This window comes from Arachis hypogaea, chromosome 17 (assembly GCF_003086295.3).
Source record: "Arachis hypogaea cultivar Tifrunner chromosome 17, arahy.Tifrunner.gnm2.J5K5, whole genome shotgun sequence".
Classification (NCBI taxonomy): domain Eukaryota; kingdom Viridiplantae; phylum Streptophyta; class Magnoliopsida; order Fabales; family Fabaceae; genus Arachis; species Arachis hypogaea.
In genome coordinates this window covers 7922633-7950224 of record NC_092052.1, presented here as the reverse complement: position 1 = coordinate 7950224, position 27592 = coordinate 7922633, and the positions used below count along the sequence as shown (strand labels likewise).

Sequence of the window (27592 nt, the reverse complement as noted above, 5' to 3'; positions counted from 1 at the left end):
TAGATTTAATCTTTATTAGATTAGATCATATTTAATTTAAATTTAAATTTTACTACTAAACAAATCAAAATTAAATCAAATCTTCTAACAAATTTTAACAATAAAATAAACTAAACATAAACTAAAAAATATTTCTAAATACGTATTATAATAATTAAAAATTATTAAATAATTTAATAAATTTAATTAAATTATTAATAATTCTCAATTATAAATTTCACATAAAATTAATTTTAGCAAATGATGATTTACAATTTTAACTTTTTAAGTATATTCCTCTGATTATATTCCTGATGAGTGTTAGTGAAGTGTGTTTGTACGAGATCTACGACAATAAGAATAAGAAACCTGGATTTCTCTCCTACACATGTCACGTGCCAAAACCTAGAATCTCGAACCTCCCAATATCCAAATCCAACCAATGTAAAATTAATCGAAACCACTTTCACATTCACACACACCTTAGTCACTGCTAACAAATTCAGATATAATTTCACCGCTTTGAGTGAGTGAAAGCGTGAAACACATTAACCTATCTCAAATTCTCAGTTCTCAGTTCTCACTCTACAACACAGATTTTTTACTGATCAAAATCCAAATTCCAGTTGTAAATAGGTTCTGACAAAACACTGTGTTTATCAACTTAAAAGAAAAAAACAAAGAAAAAAAAAAAAGAGAAAAAAAGGAAAGAAGGAAAGAAAGAAACTTCCTTTGATCCCTTCCTTACTTATAATCACCACTTCTCTCTCTCTTCCCTTTATTTTCACCAAAGCTCTAATCTTTACCCTGAATCCTTGACAACCCACCTTCTCTTTTTCTCTTGTTGATCCGGGTCTTCATCCTTTTACAATTCTCAATCAGTCTCCAATTTAAAAATCCGATTTTTAAGTTTTAACCCCCTTTTCGTTACCTAGCATCCTTGTTACTCTGCTGATTATCGATCCGAAAAGGGGGAAGTAGCTGTTTTGTTTAAGTTTCCGTGATTATGAGGAAGAGGGAGAGGGAAAACCCCTGTGGAGTGTGTGGGCACTATCACAAGTACGAAGAAGGTGAAGTGTGTTCGGTTTGCGGTCACCGGATTCCCGTTGGATCGGAGAAATCATCAGTGCAAGTTAGCGCCTTCCCGTCGGTGATCTTGCCGGAGTTTCTGTACCTCGGTAGCTACGACAACGCATCGCGCTCTGAGCTTCTCAAGACTCAAGGAATCTCTCGTATCCTCAATGTAAGAAAGGAGGGTTTTGTTCTCTTGCTCTTTTTTTTATGTGATTGATGGGTTTGGAAAATTAGGTTAATTTTTTCCCTTTAATTGTTCTCATTGTTGTGGCATTGATATTATTTGAATGCTTTCTATGGTAATGCCTTGGATTGAATGATTATGATGATGATGGTGATGGTGATGGTGATGCATGTTTGATGTTCTTGATTAGTGAAGTGGTGTATGTGTTGTTTGTGTTTTTTGAGATTTCAGCAGTGGAGGAGTGGAACCTTTCATAGTTTAGGTTACAGGTTTGCGAAAAACACACTTTGGGATTTCTGAGTGGCCAATGCAAGGTGGTGATTTCAAGTTAATGATTTCATTCTTGGTTGATGTATAGTTAGGGTTCTGAAGATGTGAATTGGTTGGGCTAATTGGGAAGTTAGGTTTTTCTTCGGGTGACTGGGGGAACTCATGAAATATGTCTTGATACATTGCACTAAGAAAATTACTTAAATGGAAATAGGATGCCCAACAGTCATACCGAATTTTCAAATCCTAGGCGCGGCGATGATAAATGCATTGGCGCGCGTGGTCGAGAATTTGAAGAAAACACTTCACCTCATTGTTAAAAAGTGCTTGAAAGTTTTAAACAAACAAAAACTTTTAAATAGTTGTCTCTATGTTGTGTCCTCTAATAGGGGGAACACATGAAATTTGTCTAGTTACATTGCACTAAGAAAAGTAGTTTAATCAATATAGGATGCGCAACGGACATACCAAATTTTCAAATCCTAGACGCGGCCATGATAAATGCATTGGTGCGTGTGGTCAAGAGTTTGAAGAAAACTGAAAGTTTTAAACAAACAAAAGCTCTTAAATATCTATGTTGTGTCCTCTAACTCGTGTTGTCGACACGGTACTTAAGTGGTTTTTTTGTTCTTTATAATAGCTGTCAATATTAATTGCTTAGGTGTAATGAAATTGGAATTTTAGTTCCAACTTCTAATTGGATATATGGGGGGAGGGGGGGGGGGTGACTGAATTTAATGGAGGAAAGGTTGAAGGACCTCCAAATATGTTACACATAACTGTTGCTTTGCTCTCTTGATTGAGAAGTTTGAGCTTTGAGGACATCAAAATAATGACATTAAGATTAAATGGGGGTAATGCTTGAGTTAAGTTTTTTATTTGAAGAGTTAATGGAGTTGTAATTTTTTCTCTAACGATCTACCAAGAGAAAATAAACAATTATTTTCTTTGAATAGTAACACAGAATGAGTAGAATGTAATAGCAGACATGGTGATAATTATCGTTTTTAACTAATCATGGTAAATTCTGTTTCTCATGATGATTGTTGGTAAATTCTGTTTCTCATGATGATTGTTGTATCCATTCCCAGAAAGAAAAGATTTATAAGGTTGATTTATATATCCAAAATTTTCCGCAGTTAATTTTTTTATTCTACCTTTGAATTTTTTACTCATGCAGACTGTTCCTTCTTGTCAAAATCTCTACAAGAACTCATTTACCTATCACTGCCTACCAGATGATAAAACTTTGCCATTTGAAGAAGCAATTCAGTTTTTAGGTATGTTCTTTCTTGTCCGTTGAAATTTAAAGTCCTGATCATTTCGTTTCCAAGGTGCATTTTTTAAACTTCTTGTTGGTTTACCATTTTTATGAATACTTATCAAACATGATGATTGCACGTTTATTGTCTTTTGGGATATCAGCTAGTATCGGCATGCTTTATTTCTTTTATATATTTATTTTCGCACCCACGAGACTCAGATATTTACTTATCTTCAGCCAGGTGTGCATTCTAGAGTGACGAATTTGCGATTCATTTATAACTTTCTTTGTTTCAATGCATGTGATAACATTAGTTATATATTGCTTTCTTCTGTCTTGATACTTCTATTTTATGTTAACCCCCCCCCCCCCCCCCCCAAACAAAAAAAAGAACAACACAAAAAAAAAAAAGAAACCAAAAACCATGATAAGAGCTTAAATGCAATGTCTCATTAAGGATTTTATGTTACCTTCAGGATGCCTGTTTTAGAGAGGTTCATGATCTGCTTTTGCTCATGTTCACAATGGGCATACGTGTGCCTACTTTTCTGTTTCTCTACTGGTGGTGTCTGACAAAAAATCAAAGCAATGTATCATAGTGATTTATTATAGTTTTCTTACCTTCCAATAGTCCGTTGTCCAAATTGCGAACAAACAAGCACAATACTGAGTGATGTACCAGGGTGATAGATAGAGATAGATGTTCTCTGTTTATTTGGATATTGGCATGGTCGATGGAAAATTGTACACAATTTTTTTTTTTTTTAAAGAACGCCACATGATGGGTTCTGGAGAGGGTAGAGGTAGTCTTGCCCACATACAAATGATGTTGTTTTCAGGTTTTGAATCAATAATATGCAGGCAATAAGGTACCAGCTTCACCGTTAGACCAAAGCTTGTCATAAAAAAAGAACCATAAATTTTGTATTCTCTCTCTATGATCATCTGTCGCGGATTTCTTTTCTATGAAGAAAACTAATAATCACGCGACAACTATTTGTAGCTCTATCCTAAATATTCATTCCATTATCATGTTTTAATAAATCTGTAATAATGATCATGTACAACAAAACCAAAACTGGTTGCTTTTTTTGCAGAGCAATGTGAGAAAGATAAGGCTCGTGTTCTGGTTCATTGCATGTCTGGAAAGAGTAGGTAAGATATTGCGGCAATCCTCATAACTGTATACTTGCCTTTGAGTATGCTGTAACAACATTGATATTTATGGTAATTTTCTGAATCACATCCTACGACAGGTCTCCAGCCATCGTGATTGCATACTTAATGAAGTCAAAAGGATGGAGACTCGCACAAAGTTATCAATGGGTCAAGGAACGGCGACCATCTGTGGAATTAACAGAAGGTATGTTTTGATCTTTCTTCCAATACAAGTCTCATATTTCAACAGTGTTAGTCAATGGAAGAAAATGCTCTTTTTTATGAAGAGAAATAACATGAAACCTTCATGTAAATGGTCAACCAAGCTTATGAATTACTGAATGAATCAAGGGTCAAATGAATTACTGAATGAATCTAGGGTCAAATCGACCACCGGCAATATGTAATAGTGCAATTATCATCATTCTGACATGCATCCTTTCTTCCATAATGTAGTTGTCTTCCAGCAACTGCAGGAGTTTGAGAACAAGATGTTTGGATCAATCGATGGTGGCGGCTCTGTTCTGGCTGGTTTCTCTCCTGCTTCAGGTCCGATCAACTTTGGCTTCCCAAAGATCAGTGAGTCGGCTCCATCACATCCTGCCTTCACTGCTGCTGGAACTACTTCAATATTCGCCCGACCACCCTTAGATATAGCTCCGGCCGAGTTCACATTTGGAGCTGGCCAAACACAGAAGGTTGTGACTGGAATCCCATTCAATGCAAATCCACCAAATCCAAATGGCACAGATATCCAAATGGATGGTTCTTGACTTCTTGATCATGATCACAAGTTCACAACCATGTTTCAATAATCATCAATGACTTGTGAAAGTATACAAAGTTTTTTTTTTCTTTTAATTTTTTCTTTTGTTTATTTAAAATATTTTCATAGTTTTTTTTTTTTCAAATTACAATTACCTTGCTTTGTAGTGTTGACTTTTACACCATATTGTAGTTTTACTGCTCTAATGTGCACCAATAGATCTGCACTTTTGACATTATCCAGTTTTTTAATATTGCTGTCAATTACCATCTATAGAAAGCATACAAGTTTAAACAACCAAATCCAAGTGTTTAGCATTTCTCTTGCAAAATTCAACTATGGATGAGGGTCAGTTTTTTTTATATTGGTTTAGAATGATGTGAAAAAAAATTGTATTAATTTTCATTGTAATGTTGTGAATCAAATCTGCTCATGAATTGTTCACTGATATTTATGTAGCATGCAATTGATCTATAATAATTAGAACACTAATGTGTCTCTAATATTTTCATGATTTGAACACCAAAAAAATTAATTAGGATAGACACATTAACCATTGTAAATTAAATACTCTCGTGTCTCTGTGCGTATATTATTGTTATAATAATAATAATAATAATAATAATAATAATAATAATCTAATTCAATATCTATAATTTTACTATGTAATATTTATAATTATATATTTATTATATTTAATAGTATATATTACTTTAATAATAATTAATAAATATAAATAAAAACAAAAAAAATTATGACTATCTTTAACCTTCCAAAGTTTGGTCTACAAATATATTTTTTTATATAAAATAGGTAGTGAGTGAGTACTAGTAGTGACCACCGGCCTTTGACCCTTGGTGCATTCAGTAAAGTGCAGTGACTTGTCACTGTAACTACTAACTACTGCCACATTCATCATCAATTTCTGATTTCTGTTGCACATTCATTCAATTTTCTTTGTGCTACATTACTCATTCATAGCTGTAACATGCAATTTTTAATATTAGAATATTGAGATATATAAATTGATAAAAATATTTAAATAATTATTCAAATTAAAATATATTTACATAAAAATAATGGTTAAAAATAATTAAGTTATTTGATATACGTCTGACAAAATAATTTAACATAACATATATTAGGGTAAATATTATTTTCAGTTCCTAACCTTTTTTTTGTGAGACAGTATTCTCTAATCATCCTTAAATTTTATTCAGATTTTTATCTACTGAAAAAATAGACAAAACAACCCCTACAACTGGATAATAAACGGTTGTCTGTATCAGGTATCAGATCTTTTGATTGGAGGGACTAAAAACTCCCTCTTATTATCTTCCTCTTCTTCATCTTCCTCCTCTTTTCCGTTTTCTTCCTCTTCTTCTTCAGCTTTCTTTTTGCATTTTTATCTCCATCACCATCATTGTCGAGTTTCATCTTCATTACTACTAGCGTAGTTTCCTCTTCCTCACCTCTTCTCCTTCTCACCTAAACCACCACCACCCTAAACCAACTTTCATTGGATCAGTCCAAAAACTGCCACAAACACTCAATTTAAATTGTCTTCTATCCAAATCTCTCATCTGTCGTAGACACCACCAACCTCAGACTCAACACCGCCATCAAGTAAATCTCCAAAAACAAGGCCATGGCCGGCACGAAGAATGATATGACAGGGGAGGGGAAAGAAAACAACAAGTTTGATGTGAAGGAGAGAGCGCCTCTTGGCCAAACTCCTTGAAGACGCCATGTGCCTCAATAGGGGTTTTCATGGCGATTCGCATATCTGCGGTATTTATCCGAGTTCGATCTGAAAATTATGGATATAAATCTAATCCGATCAGCACACTAATAGAAACAAATTGCGAATTTTATGTATGTATCTGTATATCCGATCCACATATCCACGAATCGGCAAAAATAAATAAATAAATAAGTAAATATTCTTTTTATGTTTTATTTTAACTAATAATTATCATATATGTTTATATTATTTTATTTTATTATTTAAGAAAAGTATGTTTAATATTATTTTAAAAGTAAACATGTTTTAAAAGAATAGAAAAATGAGCCAATGAGTTATAGCTCAAATGGCATAGTCTCCCCATACTCAATTAAGAGGTTGCGGGTCCGAGTCTCTTATATTTGGTAAAAAAAATAGAAAAAGGAATTTTATTTATTTTTTTAATAAAAATAAGTTTTTAAAAATATTTTTATGTTTTGCAAATATATCTGATATCTGATATCTGATCCGATTTATAAATGTGCAGATTGGATCTAAAACCTACGGATATTTGATCCAATTCGATTCGATGATTTTTGTGTGGATCGAATCGAGATTTTGGTTATATTCGATTGGATCCGCGTTCACCCCTATGCGTGCCTCGAAGCGGGTGGGGCACATTCCACTTGTGATTCTTCACCATTGTTGTTGTTCCCTCTCTGATACTTCTTTTGCTAGTTACTTCTTTTTCTCTGTCACAGACACTTCTTCTAACACCGATGGTGGTCGCTGTGAAGGAGAGGTGTAATTAGTAAAGGAGTGGTACTGAATAAAGGTGTGGGTTTTGGATTGTGTGGGTTTTCAGAATTTTTGTTTATTTATTTGTGAGTAGCTATTGATGATGATTTTGAAAAAAAGAAAAAAGTCATTCATGAAGTCTCTGAAAAAAGAGAAAGAAAATGAAGGAGAAGATCAGAAAAAGAGGAAGATATTAAGAAGAGATTTTTAGTCCCTTCAATCAAAGGACTAACATTTGGCATTGGCAACCATTTATCATTCGGTTGCAGGGTCGTTTTATCCATTTTTCTTAGTAGATAGGACCTAAATGATGTTTAAGGATAAGTAAAGTGCATTATGTCTCACAAAAAAAAAATAGAAATTGAAAAGAATATTTACCCTATAATATTAATATTTTAGTTATCATCTTTATTATTTTTATATACATTTTTTAATCATTTAAATAAACAAAAAAATTAATAAAAAAATATAAATATAAATTTAGTTTTAATATATTAATAGTACAAAAGATTTTATATATTTATCTAATTGTATCAATGTATTTAGACAACTTCTTAAATAATAGATAGAAAAATTAATTATTTTTATTGACATTACAGTAAATAATTAGTTGACGGTAAAAATTAAGTTCCAAATATATATTTATTTATTTCACCTTTAACTCATCAGTATCTTTATATATTCTTTTGAATTTTGAGATATCACTCTGAGACAAAGTAAAAATGGTAAGAAGGATATAGAATGAAAATAGAAATACAATACATTCCACTCCGAGATTTGTAACCCTAATAACACCCATGCATATATTCTCCAAGAAAATGACTCATATCATAATAATTTATCTCATCCAAATTCCATAATAATAACAAGAAAAAGAAACATATAAATAACTCTTACCACATCAAAATTACTAACGAAAAAAAAAAAAAACAAAAATGTGACAAATTGATGATTAATTAATTACTCAAAGCAACATAAAAGAAAAGAAAAGATGATGATGATTCCGTTGTTGATCAATGTCCCAAGACATGGACATTGTTGTTACCACTGTGTGGTGAGTCATGCTCAGCATTTTGATGATGTTTGCCATGATGATTGTTATGATTATGATTATGAGTATGAGTAACCTTAACATGGTGCTTGGCCTTGAAAGTGTCATCAACATCAGCATACAAACCAAGATGATCATCCTCACTTGTGCATTCCTCTCCTCTCTCTGAGTTCTTGCCATGGTGACACCCTCCATGCTGAACCTTTACATTCACTCCTACTTCATGATCCTTATTTGCCATGCTGCATTTCATGTTGCACATTAGGGTAACAAGAAGAATTCCAACACCAAACACAACAACGACTCTTCTTGATGAGTATGTAGCCATTGCTTGTTGTTGTTGTTGTTTTTAGTTACTAGGTTGTGTGTGTGAGATCAATTCAAGTGATTGCATGGAATTTTAAAGCTAGTGCTTGCCTTGCTATTATTGGATAAATTAAGGTTCTGTGGTTAGGGATTGATGTGGTTGTTATATATTGACTTGGAACTAGTCTTAAGGTAATAATTAAAAAATAACGACTAAAAATTAGGAAAAGGAAAATAATAATGTCATGTTATTTATTTATTTATAATAATAATAATAATAATAACAATAATAATAATAATAATAATAATAATAATATAATCCATCGCCATGTATTTGGTATAAGGTTTTGACTATTAGTAGCTACAAATATGGGGATTTGATTATTGATTATTTTTGTTGATCAGATATGTATGTGTTGTCACGACTAACCAATTCAATGAGTACTCTTATGTTTTATACATGATCATATTTAATTATGTATTATTACTTAAACAGAAGTGTGTATTCAGACTCTTGAATAAAGTTATCTAGCATTACTGTGTTTTATTATAAGTTTAATATCTTTCAAAAATAAAATTTTTAAATAATTTATAAATATAAAATATTTTTTACTTTTAAATGAATATCTTAGATTGAGCGAAGATCACTCAATTTCAATTCTAATGAGTTTAATATATATTTTCTTTAGAGTCATCGGTAAATATTTTTTACTTGGTTATATACTTATATATATGGGATAAGTATTGTTTTGGTCTCTAACGTTGAGGGTCAGAATCGAAACCGTTTCTGATGCAATTTTTTATTTAAAATCATCCTTAAAGTCGTATTTAACCTTTATAATTTTTTCGGACGTAAATGCTCTTTTGTTGTTATAAGACAATTATGACCATAGAAAACAATTATAAATATATATATATATATACACACATACATAATAAAAAAAAAAAGGAAAAAGCTTTATAAATATACATTGAATTGAAAGGAAGAAAGTGTAGCAACGTGGAAGCCACTGTTGCAGAGTTCACTGTCGAGGACCTGCTGGAGGGAGAATGCCATGGCTGCACAAAGCTCAACCTCATCTCGAAGCAGATCTTCGTCACACGGTAGGCTGCTACTTTGTTCCCATGGTGAGAAGCCGGTGTTGCGAATCTCGGGGACCAAGGAGAACCCAGGTCACAGGTTTTGGGGTTGTGTCTTCTTTGAGGTTTGTTTTTTTGCTTTTCCTCTGAATTGGGTCATTTGGGTGATGGAATGGAGAGTGATCACGGTGAGTATGTGCAGGTGCAACAAGGCTGCAATTTCTTTCGTTGGGCAGATCCAAAGACAGAGGTGGAACACTCAGAAATTGCTAGAATAAGGAAGAAGGTTTCGATGCTGAAATCAAGAACGAAAGCGGCAGAGTGGAAGTTGAAGGTCGTTGCTGTTTTAGGACTTTTTGGGTGGGTTGGGTTTGTATGTTTGCTGTTGCAGAATTTTTCTAAAGCAACGCAACCGTGTGTAATTCCATTGAACCTGGTATGAAACATGTGTAGGTGTATTCTGCTGTTGTTGTTGTAGGTAAATTGGGCTAGGGTTTATCTATTAGGGGGGTTCCTGAATCTGTTGTGTTGAATCTATTTCAACATGTATAAATGACTATTTTGTAAGCATGGTTGGTGAATGAAATGAGAGTGAAATTTTTGCTTGGCAAATACATGAGTTCCATTATTGAACAATACCATAACAGTGTCATTAACATGATAAATGTCAAAATACATAATAAGCATAGTGTTTCTCATTACCAGAACCTTAAAAGAAACTTAACTCAAAATAAACTAAAAAACAAAAAGATTGGCTGCTCCAAGCCAATAATTCAGTACAACAGTCAGTAGCACATAGGCAAAATATAAGCAACAAAAAGTGGCTAACAAGTCCACACTGATTTAACTAGAACCTTAACACAAACTTAAATCAAAATAAACCAACATGCATGGTATAGAAATATGACAAATTGATGTTAAGTTTTTTCATTTTTCTAAAGCAATCCCCATTTTTTTGGAGGCAACTTTGCCATTAACTTAAGTTTTCTTGAAAAAACATGAGGTCCTCCAGAAAGGTTGATAGAGAAGTGTCCAATGGGTTAGCTTGAAGCTGTGGCAATGGTTGGCTGAGATGCTGGAAGAGTTCTGGTGGTCGGCTGTGATGAGGATGTAGAAGGTGCTGAGCTTTTTGGGCTGGCAATCCTCTTGAATTGTGGATCATGTTGGGCTGAAGAGTTGGACTTAGTGGTTTCCTTGGGCCTGCCTCTAGGCCTTTTTGGCTGTGTTGCAGAGTTGGACTAGACTGAAGTTGGTGGCTGTGTTGCTGCAGCAGCTTTTCACTTGACAGTAAGTTTAGGAGTGGGCTGTGTAGATGCAGTCTTCTTTCCTCCCTTAGCAGTTGGAGGCTGTAATTTATTGCTTCCCTTCTTCTACTTACCTTTGCTTATTTTCTTGGAATTTTGGGTCTATGAAACAATTGCAGTCAATAGAGATGAACATAAGGCTTATGGAAAAATCTCAGGCAAGCAAAGTGAAAAATTAATCAACATATCTCATCCTCAATAGGTTTAGGACATCTATTTTTATTATGTCCAACTGAGTCACATATAGAGCACCTTTGTTTCTCCCCCTTCCTTGACATGTGAGTGCGGCTACTCTGTTCTTCATCTTTAGCAACTGTTTTCCTTTTTTTGACTCGCCTGTGACTAGGCCTTCTATATGGGGGCGGCATAACATCAGGATGTGCTGTTCTCTCCCACAGATCAGGTTCGTTCAATGGGTGTATGACTGCCTCGTAGCACCTCAAGTATGCTTCTCTCTTGTAGCAGTCGGCCACATAAGATTCCAAGCCAAGCCTTTGAACTTGATGCAACTAATAGCATGGACACAAGGTATTCCACTCAACTGCCACCTTCTACATGAGCACTCATAAGATCCTAAGTCAACAGCAAACTTCTCTAATCTATTAACAACCTCATATTTCTGAGCTGCAGACCAATATGGCCGCCATTCTCCATCAGATCTAGACCTCTTCTCCAACTTGATTCTAATCCTAGGTAAGATTGTTCCTGAATAGTTTTGAGCAAGATCCCTATTCTCTGCTCATCTAGTCAATAGTTTAACCCTGATATCCTCTAACATTGTAACTATAGGCTTCTCTCTAGCATCAACTATGGCAACATTAAAGCTTTCAGACATATTGTTAACCAGTGTATCTACTTTGGAATTATAGGTGAACCTAGATCTAGACCAATACCTAGGAGGGATAGCATCTAGATACCTAAAAGCTTCCTGATTCACAGCTTTCAGTTCGACCATGTACCTGTCCCAGTCCCTCCAGTGAGTCACCTTAGCACACTTCCACATGAGTTGCTTCAAGTGTAACCCTAGAATAAGTGCCTCACACAGAATCGATTCTCCACACCTGGTATAACATCCTCGTATGCTAGCAACAAACCCTGCAATCAGTAAATCGAGGAGCATACAGTTAGTGATACTTGAAATGCAGTAAATCACAATGTCAGTGTGCATAAGTTAAATGTGGTGAACCATGCTTACTTTCTGCTGGTCAGACATGAATGTGGTTCTTCTCATCTTCTCAATCCCAATGTCAGATGCAAGATGATTTAGGAACCAAGTCCATGAGTCCTTGGTCTCGGCCTCTACAACCGCATATGCAATGGGCAGCATTTGGTCATTCGGATCCCAACCAATGGCAGTGAGCAGTTGTCCTCCCTGGGGTGTCTTCAAAAAATAGTCGTCTAGACCAATGAAGCTCCTGCAATGCTGGAAGCTCTGCTTGCATGCTTTCAAGCACACGTAGATCCTTTGGAAGATGCAGTAATTGGTCATGGATGAGGCTTGTGCTGCATTATCAAGATCAGGGGACCTTTGCACTTGTATGCGAACAGAGGACCCTGGATTTTCCCGCAGGAGCTCATGTGCATAATGATATATCCTCTTATACTGCTCTCGAAAGGTTCCCTGAATTTCATCTAGTGCAATCTGCTTGGTCCTCGTTGCCATTGACTTATTGACAGTCAAGTTCCACTTTTTTTTTAGCCTTTGACACCAACTCCCGTATCTTCACCTTGGGATTTGATTCAACCTTCTTCTTAAATGCCTTGCCAAGCCATCTCAAGTGTAAAATCCCCACCCTGTGTGCTTGTGTACATGTGTGAGTCAAATTCATGCTGCGAAGCTGCCAAGTATCATCTTCTCGAATTTTTGCAGCATACAGCCAAAAGGGACACTCTCCAGTACAAACAGCCCTAACCCTCTACAGATCACACTTCCTAAATGTGATTGCCCTAGCGGTCTGCACGGCATATGCAGTCACAGTGTCCTTGAACTCTTCCCGAGATACATACACTGTGCCCACTTCCCACTTGTATTGGCTCATGTCTTTTTGATGCTTGTGAACTGGATACCTCTGTCCCTGGTGGTCTGAATCTGACACATCAGTTCTAACCTCGTGGTCGATTTCTAATTCATCACTCCTTGCTCCCTCCTCATCTTCAAAGTTGTCAGTTGCGACACCCTTCTTTTTCACTGCCCTAATTTTTTCATTCATGACGTTAACATCCTGAAACCCACTAACAGCAGGATCAAGCTCATCTTCACTGTTGGTAAAGTGTAAATCATCTTCAGTGTCGTCCTCTTCTTCAGATGGTTTATGCTCTAAATCAACACTGTCACTATCACCGGAATTACCCATATCAGCTTCTTGATTAACATCATCATCACTCTCCCTATTCTCTGCCCCAGAGTTATCAGCACCTGGTTCAGATTGGTTTAAACCAACATGTTCTCCACCATACACAACCAGCTGTTGTCCCTCACTTTCATCAACCATCCTATGATCCCCCCTCCCCCAACATCAATGTAGCCAGAAGTAGGAAACACATCTTCCTCTTCAACCTTGTACACAATATACAACTCCACATAATCTCTCAACTCAGTTATTTTACACATGGCAATCGAATCTGCATCAGATTTAAACAACTTCAAATTTTCTTCCAAGTCTTCCTGTGTAGGATCCTTGAACCACAACGAGGGGATATTCTCCTCCACATACCCAAACTGTTTTAACTCTGCATATGCTTCAAATACGGACCACCGATCACCATCAATCTCTTCTATCACTGTTGTTTCTCCTCCCACATACTGTAACGGCCCATTCTGATAGGTAAACCATCCCCCATGGTAGACTTTCAGTTTAAAATAAACCATTGTCTTCTCCAACATCCTATACACGGTGCCATATCGCAGAAATAGAAGAAAACATTAAAAAAGGAACCACACAGTGATGTTTATCTCTATTCTCAATAAACAGCGACTCCATTCAACCATTAACAAACTACCAAAATCTAACCTTCTAACCCTAAATTAACTACTACGAGGAGAGTTACCATAGTCAATGGAAGGATGGAAACATACCTGACGGACTGTGCACGACCCTGCCTTCCAGTAAATCGAAATTGCCTGCGATCTTCAGTCCAAGAACAGCTTCTGTCGTTTCTGATTCTTACTTAGGGCACGCTGGAACTACATTGGTGAAGTGAAACGTTGTGATTAATGTTGTGGTTTACATTGAGGGTTTACAGGCATATGAAGCAATGAAGTGTTTCGCGCGAGACACAACAGCTCAGAAGGGTAGCTTCGTCATTTACAAAAAGTTTATATTGCAAAGGACGATTTTAAATTCGAATACGACTTTAAGGATGATTTTAAATAAAAAATTATACCTGGAACGGTTTTGATTCTGACCCTCAACGTTAGGGACCAAAACAATATTTATCCTTATATATATTGATATAATTTTTTCATCAGTTTGGTGTATGAGTTTAATAGCTTTTTTTTTACAGTAATTAAAAACAATTTATTAAACTTAACATTCATATATCACAAGGACAATAAAATTCATAATTCTCGTCAATAAAATAAATAGAAGGGTTGCTGCCGTATGGCTGACTGACTATTACTAGTGATTCCGGCTTCATGTAGGCGGGTTGCAGTCTACAAAGAACGGATTTTTGAAATTAACTTATCCTCGCGGAATCGCGATCGTTTGTCCCGGTCATTGTAGCATGTGTGTCGTCTAGAATGATCTTATGCGTTTTAAATTAAGTTCGTTTAAATTAATTTAAAAAAAATGACAGATTAAACAAGCAAAACAGGCGATCCATTTAAACCCTTTTGTATTTCTTAAAAAATAACACTTTTTTAACCATTATTTATTTTATTTTATCTAAAAATTCGACCCATTAACTAAAAAAATATTTTGTTTAAGATTCTTAACATAAAATAAATTTTTATCAAAATATTTTTTCTAAAAAAATGAAAAGTAATTAGCCTGACTATAAATATCCGGAACTAAAAATTATAACAAAATAAATTTAAATAGATCAGTCCAAACTGAAAAATATTGCTAATAAACAAAATAAATTTAAACAAATCAATGTAAATAATCGTAGGTTGATGTGGGTCGGACCTAAACGGGTCAAGCTGGCCATTTTCACTGGCCTAATAAATAGAATTTAATAATATTAAATTTAAAAGTTATTATATATATAGATACAATAACATGTCACTGTGTTTCAATTAATTTGCAAGAACAAGAAAGTCACTACCCAAAAAGAAAAGAGGGAAAAGTAGAATATTTTGGGGAGAGAAAGAAGGGATGTTAAGGGAAATGTCTTATTCTTCTATTTATATCATTAACTACTTCTGTCCTTTTATATATAAATGATGAAAAATTGAAAATTAAACAAAAACACTAAAATATTGAAGGGAATAGTACAAAAAAACAATACTTTACACTTGCAATCAAATACAGTAGTGACAACCAAACAAATAAATAAAGGAAAAGTATAGAGTACCAATGTATTATCTACCAATTTATTGTCAATAATAATTAATTATTATATTTTAAACACATATATAAAGAGATACATCTAGAAAATATATCTATAAAGATACATCTATTAAACACAGCCATAAAAAAGATATTTTTATTAGACACATTCACAAAGACAGTTATAAATAAGAGTTGACAGATGTTGACAGAAATGTTGTTAATAACGTAGCGGGATCGATCAATAAACGTACTCAGTTCATAAACTACCAAACATATATACAAACTGCAATCACACATCTCAACGACCAAGCTTTAGCCATGTATATATGTGACTTTTCTTATTTTTTATACCCTTGTATTAAATTGAGGTGAAATATAGTTAATTTGTTAAGTGTGTCTGGTTTTTGAGGTGGCATGAGGAAGATGGAACACATGAAGTTGCTTGCAGTTTATTCTTTCTCTAATGGAGTAAATTTCTGACTCAAAATGTGTGGGTGATTGAACTTGGTAACTGGAGTTCCTTGAATAAATTCTGCACCCAAATAATAACTTCGGTGTCAGTAGTTGCCATGCTTCTAAACTCTTTTTCAGTGCTACTAATTGATTCTTGTTTCTTAAAAGATTAAGCAATTATTTACCCGACCAAAATTTTGATAATAATAATAAAAAAATAAAAAACAGTCAGAATTTATTTTATTTAATATTTATTAATTGTTATAAATTTTATTTTTTTTATTTTTTATTTTTCTAACATTACCGTTTATCAAACTACATTGTACAGAATCCAACTGTAAAATCAACTACTCATATAATTATCAAATTGGACAGTTTAATTTATACCAATGGACTTTCAAAGTTTTTTGTTATGAAAATTGATTCTCACGAGGAAATTAAGCATTTTGGTTTTTGCAACAAAAGCTATAAAGAGTAAAGACATATCACCATTTTGGACAATAATGCAAGCATCACGCCCAAGATTCCAGCATTTATTTTGCATTTTTGCATAAAATTGGGTCAACTTTGATCATCTTAACAAACACATGTAGGAGCTATGAACCTCCTTCATTAATTCGAGCTTGCGGTCCATTATTCATATTTTGTATTTTATTCTATGATTTAGCTAACATGTATTTTAAAAAAACATGATAAATTTATTATTAATATTTTTTTTAAAATTTTTTATTTATTAAATATAAAACAAATAAATTAAAAATTTAAACTTTTTGTATTTTAAATAAAAATTTGTTTAATTTGTAATCTTAATATGGAGAATGTTATATTACGTACTTTGGGAGGGACATTGAAGTTTTTCGACTATTAAAGTTACCAAACTTAAAGGACAGGAAAATTTCTATTCTTCATATTCTATTTTATTAATTTTTTTTTCAAAATTTCTGTGTTAGTTATAAAAAAAATTTGTGTTAACTTTATAAAATTTATGTTTTTATTATTTAAAGAAAACAATAACTTTTCTAAAACTTTGTTACCAAAAAATATTTATTCACCCCCTTCTTTCTGTTACTTAATAGACTAAACTTAAGTATTTTGTTAGATATAACTATTCACATATCGTATTTTAATTTTTATGGCTTAAAAATCTTTAAAGTTTCTTGTTGACTCTAAAAAAAATAAATTTTAACATGAAAAAAAAATTATGCAAAAAATCAACGCAAATTTAAAAAGAGTATTTTGTTTGAATAAACATATTAGATGTGCTTCTTCTTATTAGCTTTTGAGAAAAATAATTTCATGGCATATTTTATTTAATAATAGACATTATGTATGTCAATAGAAGTGTCAAAAGAATTAACCTATCCTATTTTAAATTTGTCTCTAGACGGACCGATTTGTCCCGCCTTGCCTAATGACATTCAGGCGAACTTGGTTGCCAACATGTATTTTTTTTATTTTTTATTTTTTAGTTTAAAAATTTTTTAAATTTAATTAACATTAAAAATATTTTAATATTACAAGTCTTAGTTTGGCCTAAAATTTTTATAAATATTAAACAAACATTATTATAAACAGAGTTGATAAATTTTCTTTTCCTTCATATAGAAATTGGGTTGAAATTTTAGAAATTAAAATAAAATAAAATAAAAATAAATGGCCGCTGGGCAAGCTTGCTCTGCCAATGTCCGCATGTTAAACGGACGAGTTAGACCGTTTTTTTTAGGCGAAACTTAATTTTTTAACCTAGCTTAAATTTGTGAGAAAAATTTAAAATAGTCCTGACAATTATTTCGAAAGACAACGAGATCTTTGACAAAAAAAAATTCAACTCGGCTTCTGATAATTTATCTCGAAGGGACAACGAGACTTCTGTGCCAAAAAAAAATCACTGTTATTTTTTTTGGTTCAGAGGCTAATCAGTCCCAAAAAAAATATCAGGGGCCGAATTTGATATCTTTTTTTTCTTGGGGACCTCATTATCCTTTCGAAGTAATTGTTAGGGGTCGGGTGGGTATTCACTCTAAATCTTTTAATGGATTAAAGTGATTGTTCCGGCAGATTTCAGCCGGTTTAGGGTTTACCATCCCTACATGTCAGAGCAGCATATTGAATATCCAAAAGATATCATTATTAAGTAGCCAACCTAATTATTTGGAGCTCATAGTCATATAGTAAGTAGCACATGCACATTACACATACCACAAAAAATACTAAGGTTGCTATCTACCCCCGTGGTGACCACAGGCGCAGCTGGCTGCTGGGGCCTTTCTTAGGAGTATATCTCATCACATTATTATATGTTTTTTAAAATTGGTGTAGCTGGAATTTGTTTTAATTTGTGCCTGAATTAATACCATCAATTGCAAGTGTAACACTTGTACTCAATATTATTAAAATTCAAATATGAACACTATACACTAGTATTTTTGCACTACCTTAAAGTTTAAGTATATATCTTTCATTGTTCGTGTTTGGAGGTTTTTCAAAAATATTTTGGCCAAAAACATTATTGTTTAGACACAAAGAATACCTGCGTTTTTAAATTTGTATTATCAAGTGTGAATATGAGAATGAGCGATTGAGAGGGTCATGTGGGGTGTGAATTTTTTATTTGAAGGTTTGAGGGTTGAGAAAGAGGAAATGAGAAGAAAGAGTAAGCGATAAAATTCTTAGCTTATATTTTTGGTTTTTTTTTTCATAATGTATTATTTATTTAAAGTGGCAATTTTAATATATCAATGGTGGATTATATTTAAAATTACAACCACTTTGACTATGATATTTTTAGTTCGAATACTAATGCACTCCAGAAAAATAAATATAACGTTTTTTAGAAAATGATATATTATTAGAGGTAACAAACAAATTAACAAGGCTTTTATTTTTTTTATAATTTTATTCAGAAAAAAGTATGTAGTTAGCATGATTAGTAAATTATCTTTTTAGATATGAATTATATATCAATATAAAATATAATAAAAAATTAATATTCATTTAATTAACAAGAAATTAAATACAATATGCTTTATTTAAAAAATAATAATACTAGGGAGACAATATTAAAATTATTTTATTTAATTTAATATCTATAATTTTATGTATTTAATATCTAAAATTATATATTTATTACATCTAATATTTTATATTTATTTTAGTAATAATTAATAAATATAAAATAAAATAACTTGAACTGATTTGAGCTGAATTTATTATCTCCCGAACACTTATGTAATAAAAAATATTTATTGACAAACCTACTTAAGTGCATCCGTATTATTCTTTTGTTTAAATGTAACATATATAAATATCTAGATGCTCTTTTATTATTCAAACTACCAATAAATCAACTTGATTAATTCCTACTAATGCAATTTTGCCTTAGATTTTCATTTATAAAACTTGAATATAATTTTTTACTTTAAAAGTAAATAAAAAAATCACTTAAATCTTGAAAACAATTTCCTATATGTTTCATATTAAATACTACGAGTATCAACTTAATTAATTATTGTCATTTGACTCTTATCATATTGCGACAATAATTTAAATACTTCTTCATTAACATGATTGTTATTATTGACGTCTCTTAATTAAATGTCGGCAAAATTAATTAATATCGTTTTCTATCACGCTGCCTTCATTTCCAGTTATAATAACTAATTTTTCGGTGAATTAAGTTTGACTAATACTGTATAAAAAATATGGAAGAAAATTGTTGCAAATGAAGTTTAATTTGCAGTTCGCGATGCCTGCAAATTAGACAATAAAAACAATAAACATGCGAATGGATTTTAGTATACACAAAAAATAATCAGCATAAAAATAAATATTCTTATTAGTTGAAGATAAGATAATAATCTTATAATAATTATTATGCCTTGAATAATTGTTCCCTTAAATATTTTGCTCTATTAGATTTTAATTGTGTACAAAACATGGCTTTAATTAATTAACGGATGTAACAACCAACCGTTTGACAATGTACATGACACCACCTAAATCCATTGATGTCATGTGACTCTCACATGACTTTATCAACACATATATAATCTGACCTTTATCTTATTCATCTATTCTGTTATTACAATCGGACTGATAATTAAATCGGTCAAATTATTAAATTATTAGATTATTAATTTAATTAGATAATTATAAATTAAATTAATTGACTTGATTATAATTATATAATTATATAAAATTTTATTTTATTTTTTATTTTTATAATAAATAATTTTTTTAATTTTTTTGTATTGAATTAATTATTATTTTTAAATTTTAATAATTTATTAATTAGTTTATATTTATTAAAAAAATAAAAATAATAATTATAAAAATAAAAATTTATTTTTTTAATTAATAAATATAATTAATTTTATTTATGTAATACATTTAATAAAAAAAATCATATATAAAAAATAATATTTGACCGAATTTTACCGAATTTGATCGAATCAGTTTTAACTAATTTAACTAATTTTTATTAAATTTAACTAAATTTAATTGAATTAATTAATTGACCGATTCAAATAATGACCTAATCCAAATTAATAACATGGAGTTTCGATTCGATCGACTCGGGACGGATTTGGTAACTACGCGGCTATCGTTTTCTTCCGCTCTTTCCTCTATCTTCCTCCTCAAATATCTTCTTTGACCAAAAAAAATTACATAGATGAAAAAACAACATAAATAACAAAGATAACAAGCAACACCTTTGGATCCTTATAGGAAGGCGAATTCCAGGGAAAAAGAAGTAAGTTAGAAAGAAAAAGAAAACAGAAGTAATAGAAGGGGAGATATTTTTTTTTAAAAGAAAAAAAAAGACATCTTGATGTATAACTATCGGTGAAAAATCAGGTGTAGTCAATTTCACGTAAAGTTAATAACTGAGAGTCATTAGACTGATTTGACTAAATTTTCATCTAACAGCTCTCAACTATCAACTTCACGTGAAGTGGACTGCACTTAAATTTTCACCATAAGTATCGCACATTAATGAAGAGCGAACCTAATTCAATTCAACGGTCGCTTCAAAACTCTCTTTTCCCTAAAAAAGGAAAATAAAGCACCATTTCATGCTTTTCAGCACGTCGCATAACCCACGCTATCTTAATTAAACATTTCATACGTGCTTACATGAAGTGATGAAGTATTCGTTACAATTCATTTATTTGTTTGAAGTTCCCTAAAGTAACGTAAAAGTTTAATAAATATTGACGAACTAAACACCCATTAAAAGTTAAAGGTGTTGTTACTATAACGAAACCATTTCCCTCAAGATTTCTTGAGTTCTTCAACATCTATCGTACACCTTTTTCACACAAGAAAACCCAGTCATTAAAATCCCCTCACCAACCTTTCAGTGCACATTTAATTAATCACTCACTCACATGTAAATAATAATAACAACAATAATAATCTCCCACCATTTATAAATGATATACATATACATTGGTATGATAGCTCAAATTCTCCTCGTCGCAAAAAGCTGATGAAACAATTTATCAAACACATGGTGCGCATAACATACCCGGCATTGTCATGGCTACTACTCCCAGCATTATTAACGATTATGGTTACTATTCCAACCTCGGAGGCTAACAGGAAAACAAGTAAGGTTCCAGCAGTGATAGTTTTCGGAGATTCATCGGTGGATTCGGGGAACAACAACGTGATCTTGACGGTTCTAAAGAGCAATTTCAGGCCATATGGGCGTGACTTTGAAGGAGGACATCCAACAGGAAGGTTCTGTAATGGAAGGGTTCCGCCGGATTTCATTGCCGAGGCATTTGGGGTGAAGAGATCAATTCCGGCATACTTAGATCCTGCGTTTGACATTGATGATTTTGCCACTGGTGTTTGTTTTGCTTCAGCTGGAACCGGATATGATAATGCTACTTCTGATGTACTTGTAAGTATGCTTCCATTTTTTTTTATTTCAATAATGGTTAAAACTCAAGGCAGTTCTAAAAATGTTATTTGTACACTAAAATTAACCACTAAAATTAGTCACAAATATATTTGTGTATAAATATGTTTAATTTATTTTGAATGTATATTTATATTCCAATATATATTTTATACTGATGGCTGACTTTGGTAACTGATTTTAATATACATATAGCATAACTATAGCATAACTCAGGCAGTTAATTAAAAATAGTTAAATAATTTAATAAATTTGACTAAATTATCATTTAATAGTTTCCAACTATTAATTTCATATGAAATCAATTACACTTTAATAATACATTAAATATTTTGGACATTTATATAAAGATATAATTATTATTATTAATTAATATATTTAATTTTTCAATTAATAAACTAAAAAATTATATATTAATTATTAAAATAAAATAATAATATTATATATATATTAAAAATTAATCATCAAATTAGTTATTATGTATTTATATAAATATATATTATTAAATTTATTTTTAATATATTTTATATTTTAACATATACTTTATATTAATGGTTGATTTAGTAATTTTTTATATACATAATATAACTAATATTAAAATAGTATTTATTATAAAAGATATAGAGGAAGAGGAATTGGATTTGTTCTAGTGAAATTATTATTTGAAGAAGAATCTTATGATGATATACTTATTGGAAGTATAGTGCACCAGTGCATGGCATAAAAGAGATCTTAATAATATTTTTTTAAAATATAGAATAAAATGCCACTTTTATGTTCGTTATTATAGTAACCAATAAAAATAAAAATCATTTGTGTCAGAATAATTTATGTGTTTTTACCCAATTAAGTGGTGCATGTGTTCTTTGGTTTTGTTTTCTAGTTTGTGAAAGTGAAAATTCTTTTTCAGTGTTTTTTTCTCAACTATTAAAAAGAGATATAGTAAGAGTAAATTATTTTGTTTTTTAATTAGTGTCTTTTTTTATTTTTCATATAGATATTAATAAAACAAAAAATCCATTCATGCATATATATATATATATATATATATATATATATATATATATATATATATATATATATATATCATCTTTATTATTTTTATCCAATAAATAATTTTTTTGGGAAAAATATTTTATTATATTTTTAATTCAGAGAAACAACTAAATTTAATTTTAAATAATCTAAAATCCGTTTTTTTTTTAAATGTTCAACTTTAAAAATGAAACACTTTTGTACCATCTAATTGGGAGGCACCGGCCGCCGGGTAATAAATGAAAGACTTAATTACTCTTTTAGTATTTATTATTTTGCCAAATTTTTAATTGAATTTTTATAGTTTAAAATTTTGTAACTAAAATTTTAGATTAAATAAGAAAAAAATTAATTTAGTCCTTTTTAACTATTTTTCCAAAGAAATACAATGTTTTTGGAATATCTGTTTTTTAACTTTGATGCAAGATAAATTATAGAATATTCTAAAAATAAATTCTAATATAAAAATTTAATTATATACTTTTTAAATTGTAAGAATTTAATTAAACATTCGATAAAATCATAGAGATTAATTTCCATAAGTGTTGCTTGACCGTTGACCTTTGGATTGAAATACATGTATAGAATTAGAAGACAATACAAACTTGTTATGCTAATTACAATTCTTGAAATCAGTCTCATCAAAAGAATATAGGAGGTTATCAGTTATATATATATATAAAATAATAATATTTTGCACAAAATATAATATCAAATTCATCATAAATCTTGAAATTAAATATATTACTATTTTCACTGTCACCTAATGATTAATAATCCATGTCAATATTATCTTACACAGAATGTAATACCATTGTGGAAAGAATTGGAGTTCTACAAGGAGTACCAAGCAAAATTGAGAAACCATGTTGGAGTAGAGAAGGCAAATCATATCATAAGAGAAGCTTTATATCTTATGAGCTTAGGAACCAATGATTTTCTTGAGAACTATTACATTTTCCCAACTAGAAGAGCTCAATTCACAGTTACACAATACCAAGATTTTCTATTGGGAATTGCTGAGAATTTCATTAGGGAATTGTATGCACTTGGAGCAAGAAAATTATCCATAACTGGCCTTGTTCCTATGGGGTGTCTCCCATTGGAGAGGGCTACAAATATCTTTGGAGACCATGCTTGCAATGATGAATATAACAATGTGGCTTTGGGGTTCAATGCCAAGTTGGAGAAGTTGATCTCAAAGCTTAATAGGCACCTGCCACAATTGAAAGCAGTTTCAGCAAATGCATATGACATACTTGATGATATCATTAAAAGGCCTTCCACATATGGTATGCTTTTTTCATATTATTATAATTATGTCCTCTCAATATTTATTGTGCCATTGAATAATCTTATTTGCACGTCAAAAAGAATAAGCTTATAAACGTAAAATAAATTATTCATAAAGAAGTTAGTTAAAGGCTGTTATTGAAAATATATTTTTGGAACAAATATTTTAGAACCAAGGAGTAGTAAAACTTTTTTTTTCTTTAACTGACAAAGCTTTTCAAAAAATTTATTATGGTGTGATGATAATCGATAGTACACGCTGATTCTTCATGATGTATGATGATGGTGTATTCGAATTAGGTCACTCGTGTTTGTATTTATAATTGGCTTTTATCTTCAATTGAACTCAACACCCTTTTATTGTTGCACTTTAAAAATTAAATAAAAATTTAAAAAAATAAAAAAAATCTGATACAACAATAAAAGAAAAAATATTTTAATTAGTAAGGAGTAGTAAAATGTTTTTTCTTTATCAAATTTTACTCCACCTTTATATATTTTTTTCTATTCAAAATTAATAGTCTTATTACTTGATTATGCTAATTTCGTTTAGAATAAGTATAGAAAATTAATGTTTAATTAGTCAATATTAATCAAATTTTTATTATAAAATTACATTTTTAATCTTTACTTTTTAAAAGATTTAAGATTTACAATTTAGATAGAATTTAAATTTAAGATTTAAATTTTAAAATAAAAAATATTTTAAGAAATAGTTAATATTGACTAAAAATTAAAATTGAACTCTTAACTCAACTCTTTAATTTTGATTGGTTATTTTCGTACTATGTAATACTACATAGATAGAGTCTTTCGTTATTATCATAACGGTTTCGTTACATTACCAACAGCATATCTGTCAATTCTTATTTATAATTGTATTTCATGGAAGTGTGTTTGTGGATGTGTCTAATAAAAATGTCTTTTTTATAGCTGTGTTTAATAAAAGTGTCTTTATAGATATATTTTCTGGATGTGTCTCTTTATATATGTATTTAAAATATATTAATTATTAGATACATCCACGAACACACTTCCATGAAACACAATTATAAATAAAAGTTGGCAGAAGTTGACAGATATGCTGTTGGTAACGTAGACTTTTCCTTATCATAATAAGCTGAACCGAGACTTGTGCACAAATTTTCCATTAATGGTTAAACAGTGGGAATCAGCCAACATAGTTGCTATCTAACTAAATAATTTTGTATAACTTTGATGTGGATTGCGTAAAGACAAACCAATAGAAATCTTAATGAAGTTGATAACGTGAACATTAGTGAATCAGAAATGTTTAGGAACCAAAAAAATTGATTGGTTTGTTTAACTAATTAGCTCTCAATGCATGCATGTTTAACTAATTAGGAATGAAAGTGATTGATTGGAATGACTTGTTTTGAGATATATTTTTGTTTTATTAAAATTAAGAATAATATTCTAATCCATCTACTTAACCTTTTCTACTATATATTTTCTTTCATATTTGTTTGACTTGTGGGAAAAAAATCTTCATGGGTTTCTCTTTTCAATAATTATTAAAAAAACCTTAAAATAATCTTATTTTTTCTCCTCATTTCCAAAGAATTTTTTCTTCGTCATTTTCACTCAATCTAAACAGCACATTAGCCACCAACCCAAAAAAAAAAATCTAAACAGCGTAATACCTTTCAATTTCATATCTAATTAGGGGTGGTAACGGGGCGGGTTTTTTTCTACTCGACCCCGCCTTGCCGTACAATAATTCGCATAGAACCCGCTCATCTTCTACCTGCGGGTAGTAAAATGTTGAACTCTAACCCACCCCTGCGGGTACCCGCCCCGCCCCTACTCGCCCCTATAATTATTAAAATCCAATAAATAAAATTAAATTTCAAAATTTATATAACTATCATTACATATATAACATAAATTAAAATAAAAATTTAAATATGATATAATATTATTAATCATTTACTAATTATTTTACATATATTATATATTAAAATTATATATATTATATATATAGCGGGACGAGTAGGGGCAGGTATTAGCTAAACCCGACCCCGTCCCGCCCCTCCCAAGAATCCGCTCCGCTAAAAATCTGCCTTAGTGTGGGGTGGGTAATTACTCACCCCGAACAGATAGGGACGGGATGGGTACCCGCGAGTTCGGGTGGTATTGCCATCCCTATATCTGACCTGTGAGAATAAATTGAATAATTATTACATGATTCCAATTTGAATTAATTGCATACTGAATGCATTATACCTAACAGAGGTCCACCCCCTCTAACTCTGGCTGAGACTACTATCCTTGATTTATTAAAAGGATTTAGTTATATTATATTCCAACACATTTTAAGTGTATACTAATAATTTTTAAAAAAAAATTATGTATTTAATTTATTAAAAATATAAAATAAATTTCGTGTATACTTTTTTCGTGTATTAAGTGCATTAAACATTTTGATTTTTTTTTAATTTTAAGTAGTGTATCATTACAAAACTTAAAAACCGCCAAAAACTAAGAGAGTCCAATAAAATTACTTGGTCCCATAACTTAAAAGGAAAAAACTATAAATAAGACCAAGAGTGACAAAGGGAAAAAAAAAAAAGAAAAAGAAATGTTGTCTTATTAGTTACTACTTAACACTCATGAATTTATCTATATGTGAACTCTTTTCACTATAATATTATCCTTAAAATTGAAATGATAAACTAAGTTTAAGTAGTATCATTACATACACCACATGTACCCAAAAAAAAAAAAAAAAAAAAATCGTTACACCATTAAATAACTTTTTTCTTCTTATATTGATGGATATGGGCATATTATTATATTTCAGGGTATGAGGAGGTAGAGAAGGCATGTTGTTCAACAGGAACATTTGAAATGAGCTATTTATGCAGTGACAAGAATCCACTTACATGCACCGATGCCTCCAAATATGTCTTTTGGGATGCCTTTCATCCTACCGAGAAGACTAACCAAATTGTTTCTAATTATTTGATTCCAAAGCTTCTTGCATATTTTAGATGATATGCATGCATTCTCTTTTAATTAGTTTTCCTTTCAAAAAGATATACCATTATTCACCTAGGTGCATTATTCAAACATGCACATTATATTGTAGTGACATTTAAATATGAATATAATGGATATTGGATTGGGTAGTGATGTCGTATGTGCTATAGATGCATATGCTTTCCTTCAATTCTCATGTTAATTACCACTCTTGGCGCATATATATCTCCTTCCAAAAAAAAAAGTATATGCATCTGTAATAATTAACTATATATAGTGCAATCTTATATAAACTTATGAATAGTAAATTGTTGTTAAAGATTTTTTTGAAAAAAAATATTAGAACTCAAGAGAGGAGACTAAGAAAATAAATTTGTGAATTGAAATTGTGTATAAAATTGTTACAAGAAACCATAAAACATACAA

At 31.1% G+C, this 27592-nt stretch overlaps 3 protein-coding genes and 1 long non-coding RNA gene across 4 annotated transcripts; 3 read left to right on the top strand and 1 right to left on the bottom strand.

Annotated features, from left to right (window-relative positions):
• Nucleotides 1–363: 363 nt before the first annotated feature.
• LOC112765006 (protein-tyrosine-phosphatase IBR5) lies at nucleotides 364–4933 on the top strand. Its single transcript, XM_025810862.3, has 5 exons — nucleotides 364–1222; nucleotides 2688–2787; nucleotides 3869–3926; nucleotides 4028–4134; nucleotides 4386–4933. The coding sequence occupies exons 1-5, from the start codon at nucleotides 986–988 to the stop codon at nucleotides 4700–4702; spliced, it is 819 nt and encodes a 272-aa protein (XP_025666647.1). The 5' UTR covers nucleotides 364–985; the 3' UTR covers nucleotides 4703–4933.
• Nucleotides 4934–5973: 1040 nt separating this feature from the next.
• Nucleotides 5974–7615, top strand: LOC140181090 (uncharacterized). Its single transcript, XR_011875747.1, has 2 exons — nucleotides 5974–6486; nucleotides 6966–7615. It is a non-coding gene; the product is annotated as an uncharacterized lncRNA (long non-coding RNA).
• A 3521-nt stretch (nucleotides 7616–11136) lies between these two features.
• LOC112762715 (uncharacterized) lies at nucleotides 11137–12620 on the bottom strand. The gene is made up of 4 exons (XM_025808572.1): nucleotides 12153–12620; nucleotides 11999–12052; nucleotides 11718–11951; nucleotides 11137–11466 (listed from the first exon to the last, which is right to left on the bottom strand). The coding sequence occupies exons 1-4, from the start codon at nucleotides 12618–12620 to the stop codon at nucleotides 11137–11139; spliced, it is 1086 nt and encodes a 361-aa protein (XP_025664357.1).
• An 8365-nt stretch (nucleotides 12621–20985) lies between these two features.
• Nucleotides 20986–27319, top strand: LOC112766985 (GDSL esterase/lipase At2g42990). The gene is made up of 3 exons (XM_025812872.3): nucleotides 20986–21817; nucleotides 23673–24162; nucleotides 26988–27319. The coding sequence occupies exons 1-3, from the start codon at nucleotides 21398–21400 to the stop codon at nucleotides 27179–27181; spliced, it is 1104 nt and encodes a 367-aa protein (XP_025668657.1). The 5' UTR covers nucleotides 20986–21397; the 3' UTR covers nucleotides 27182–27319.
• The last annotated feature ends 273 nt before the right edge of the window (nucleotides 27320–27592 follow it).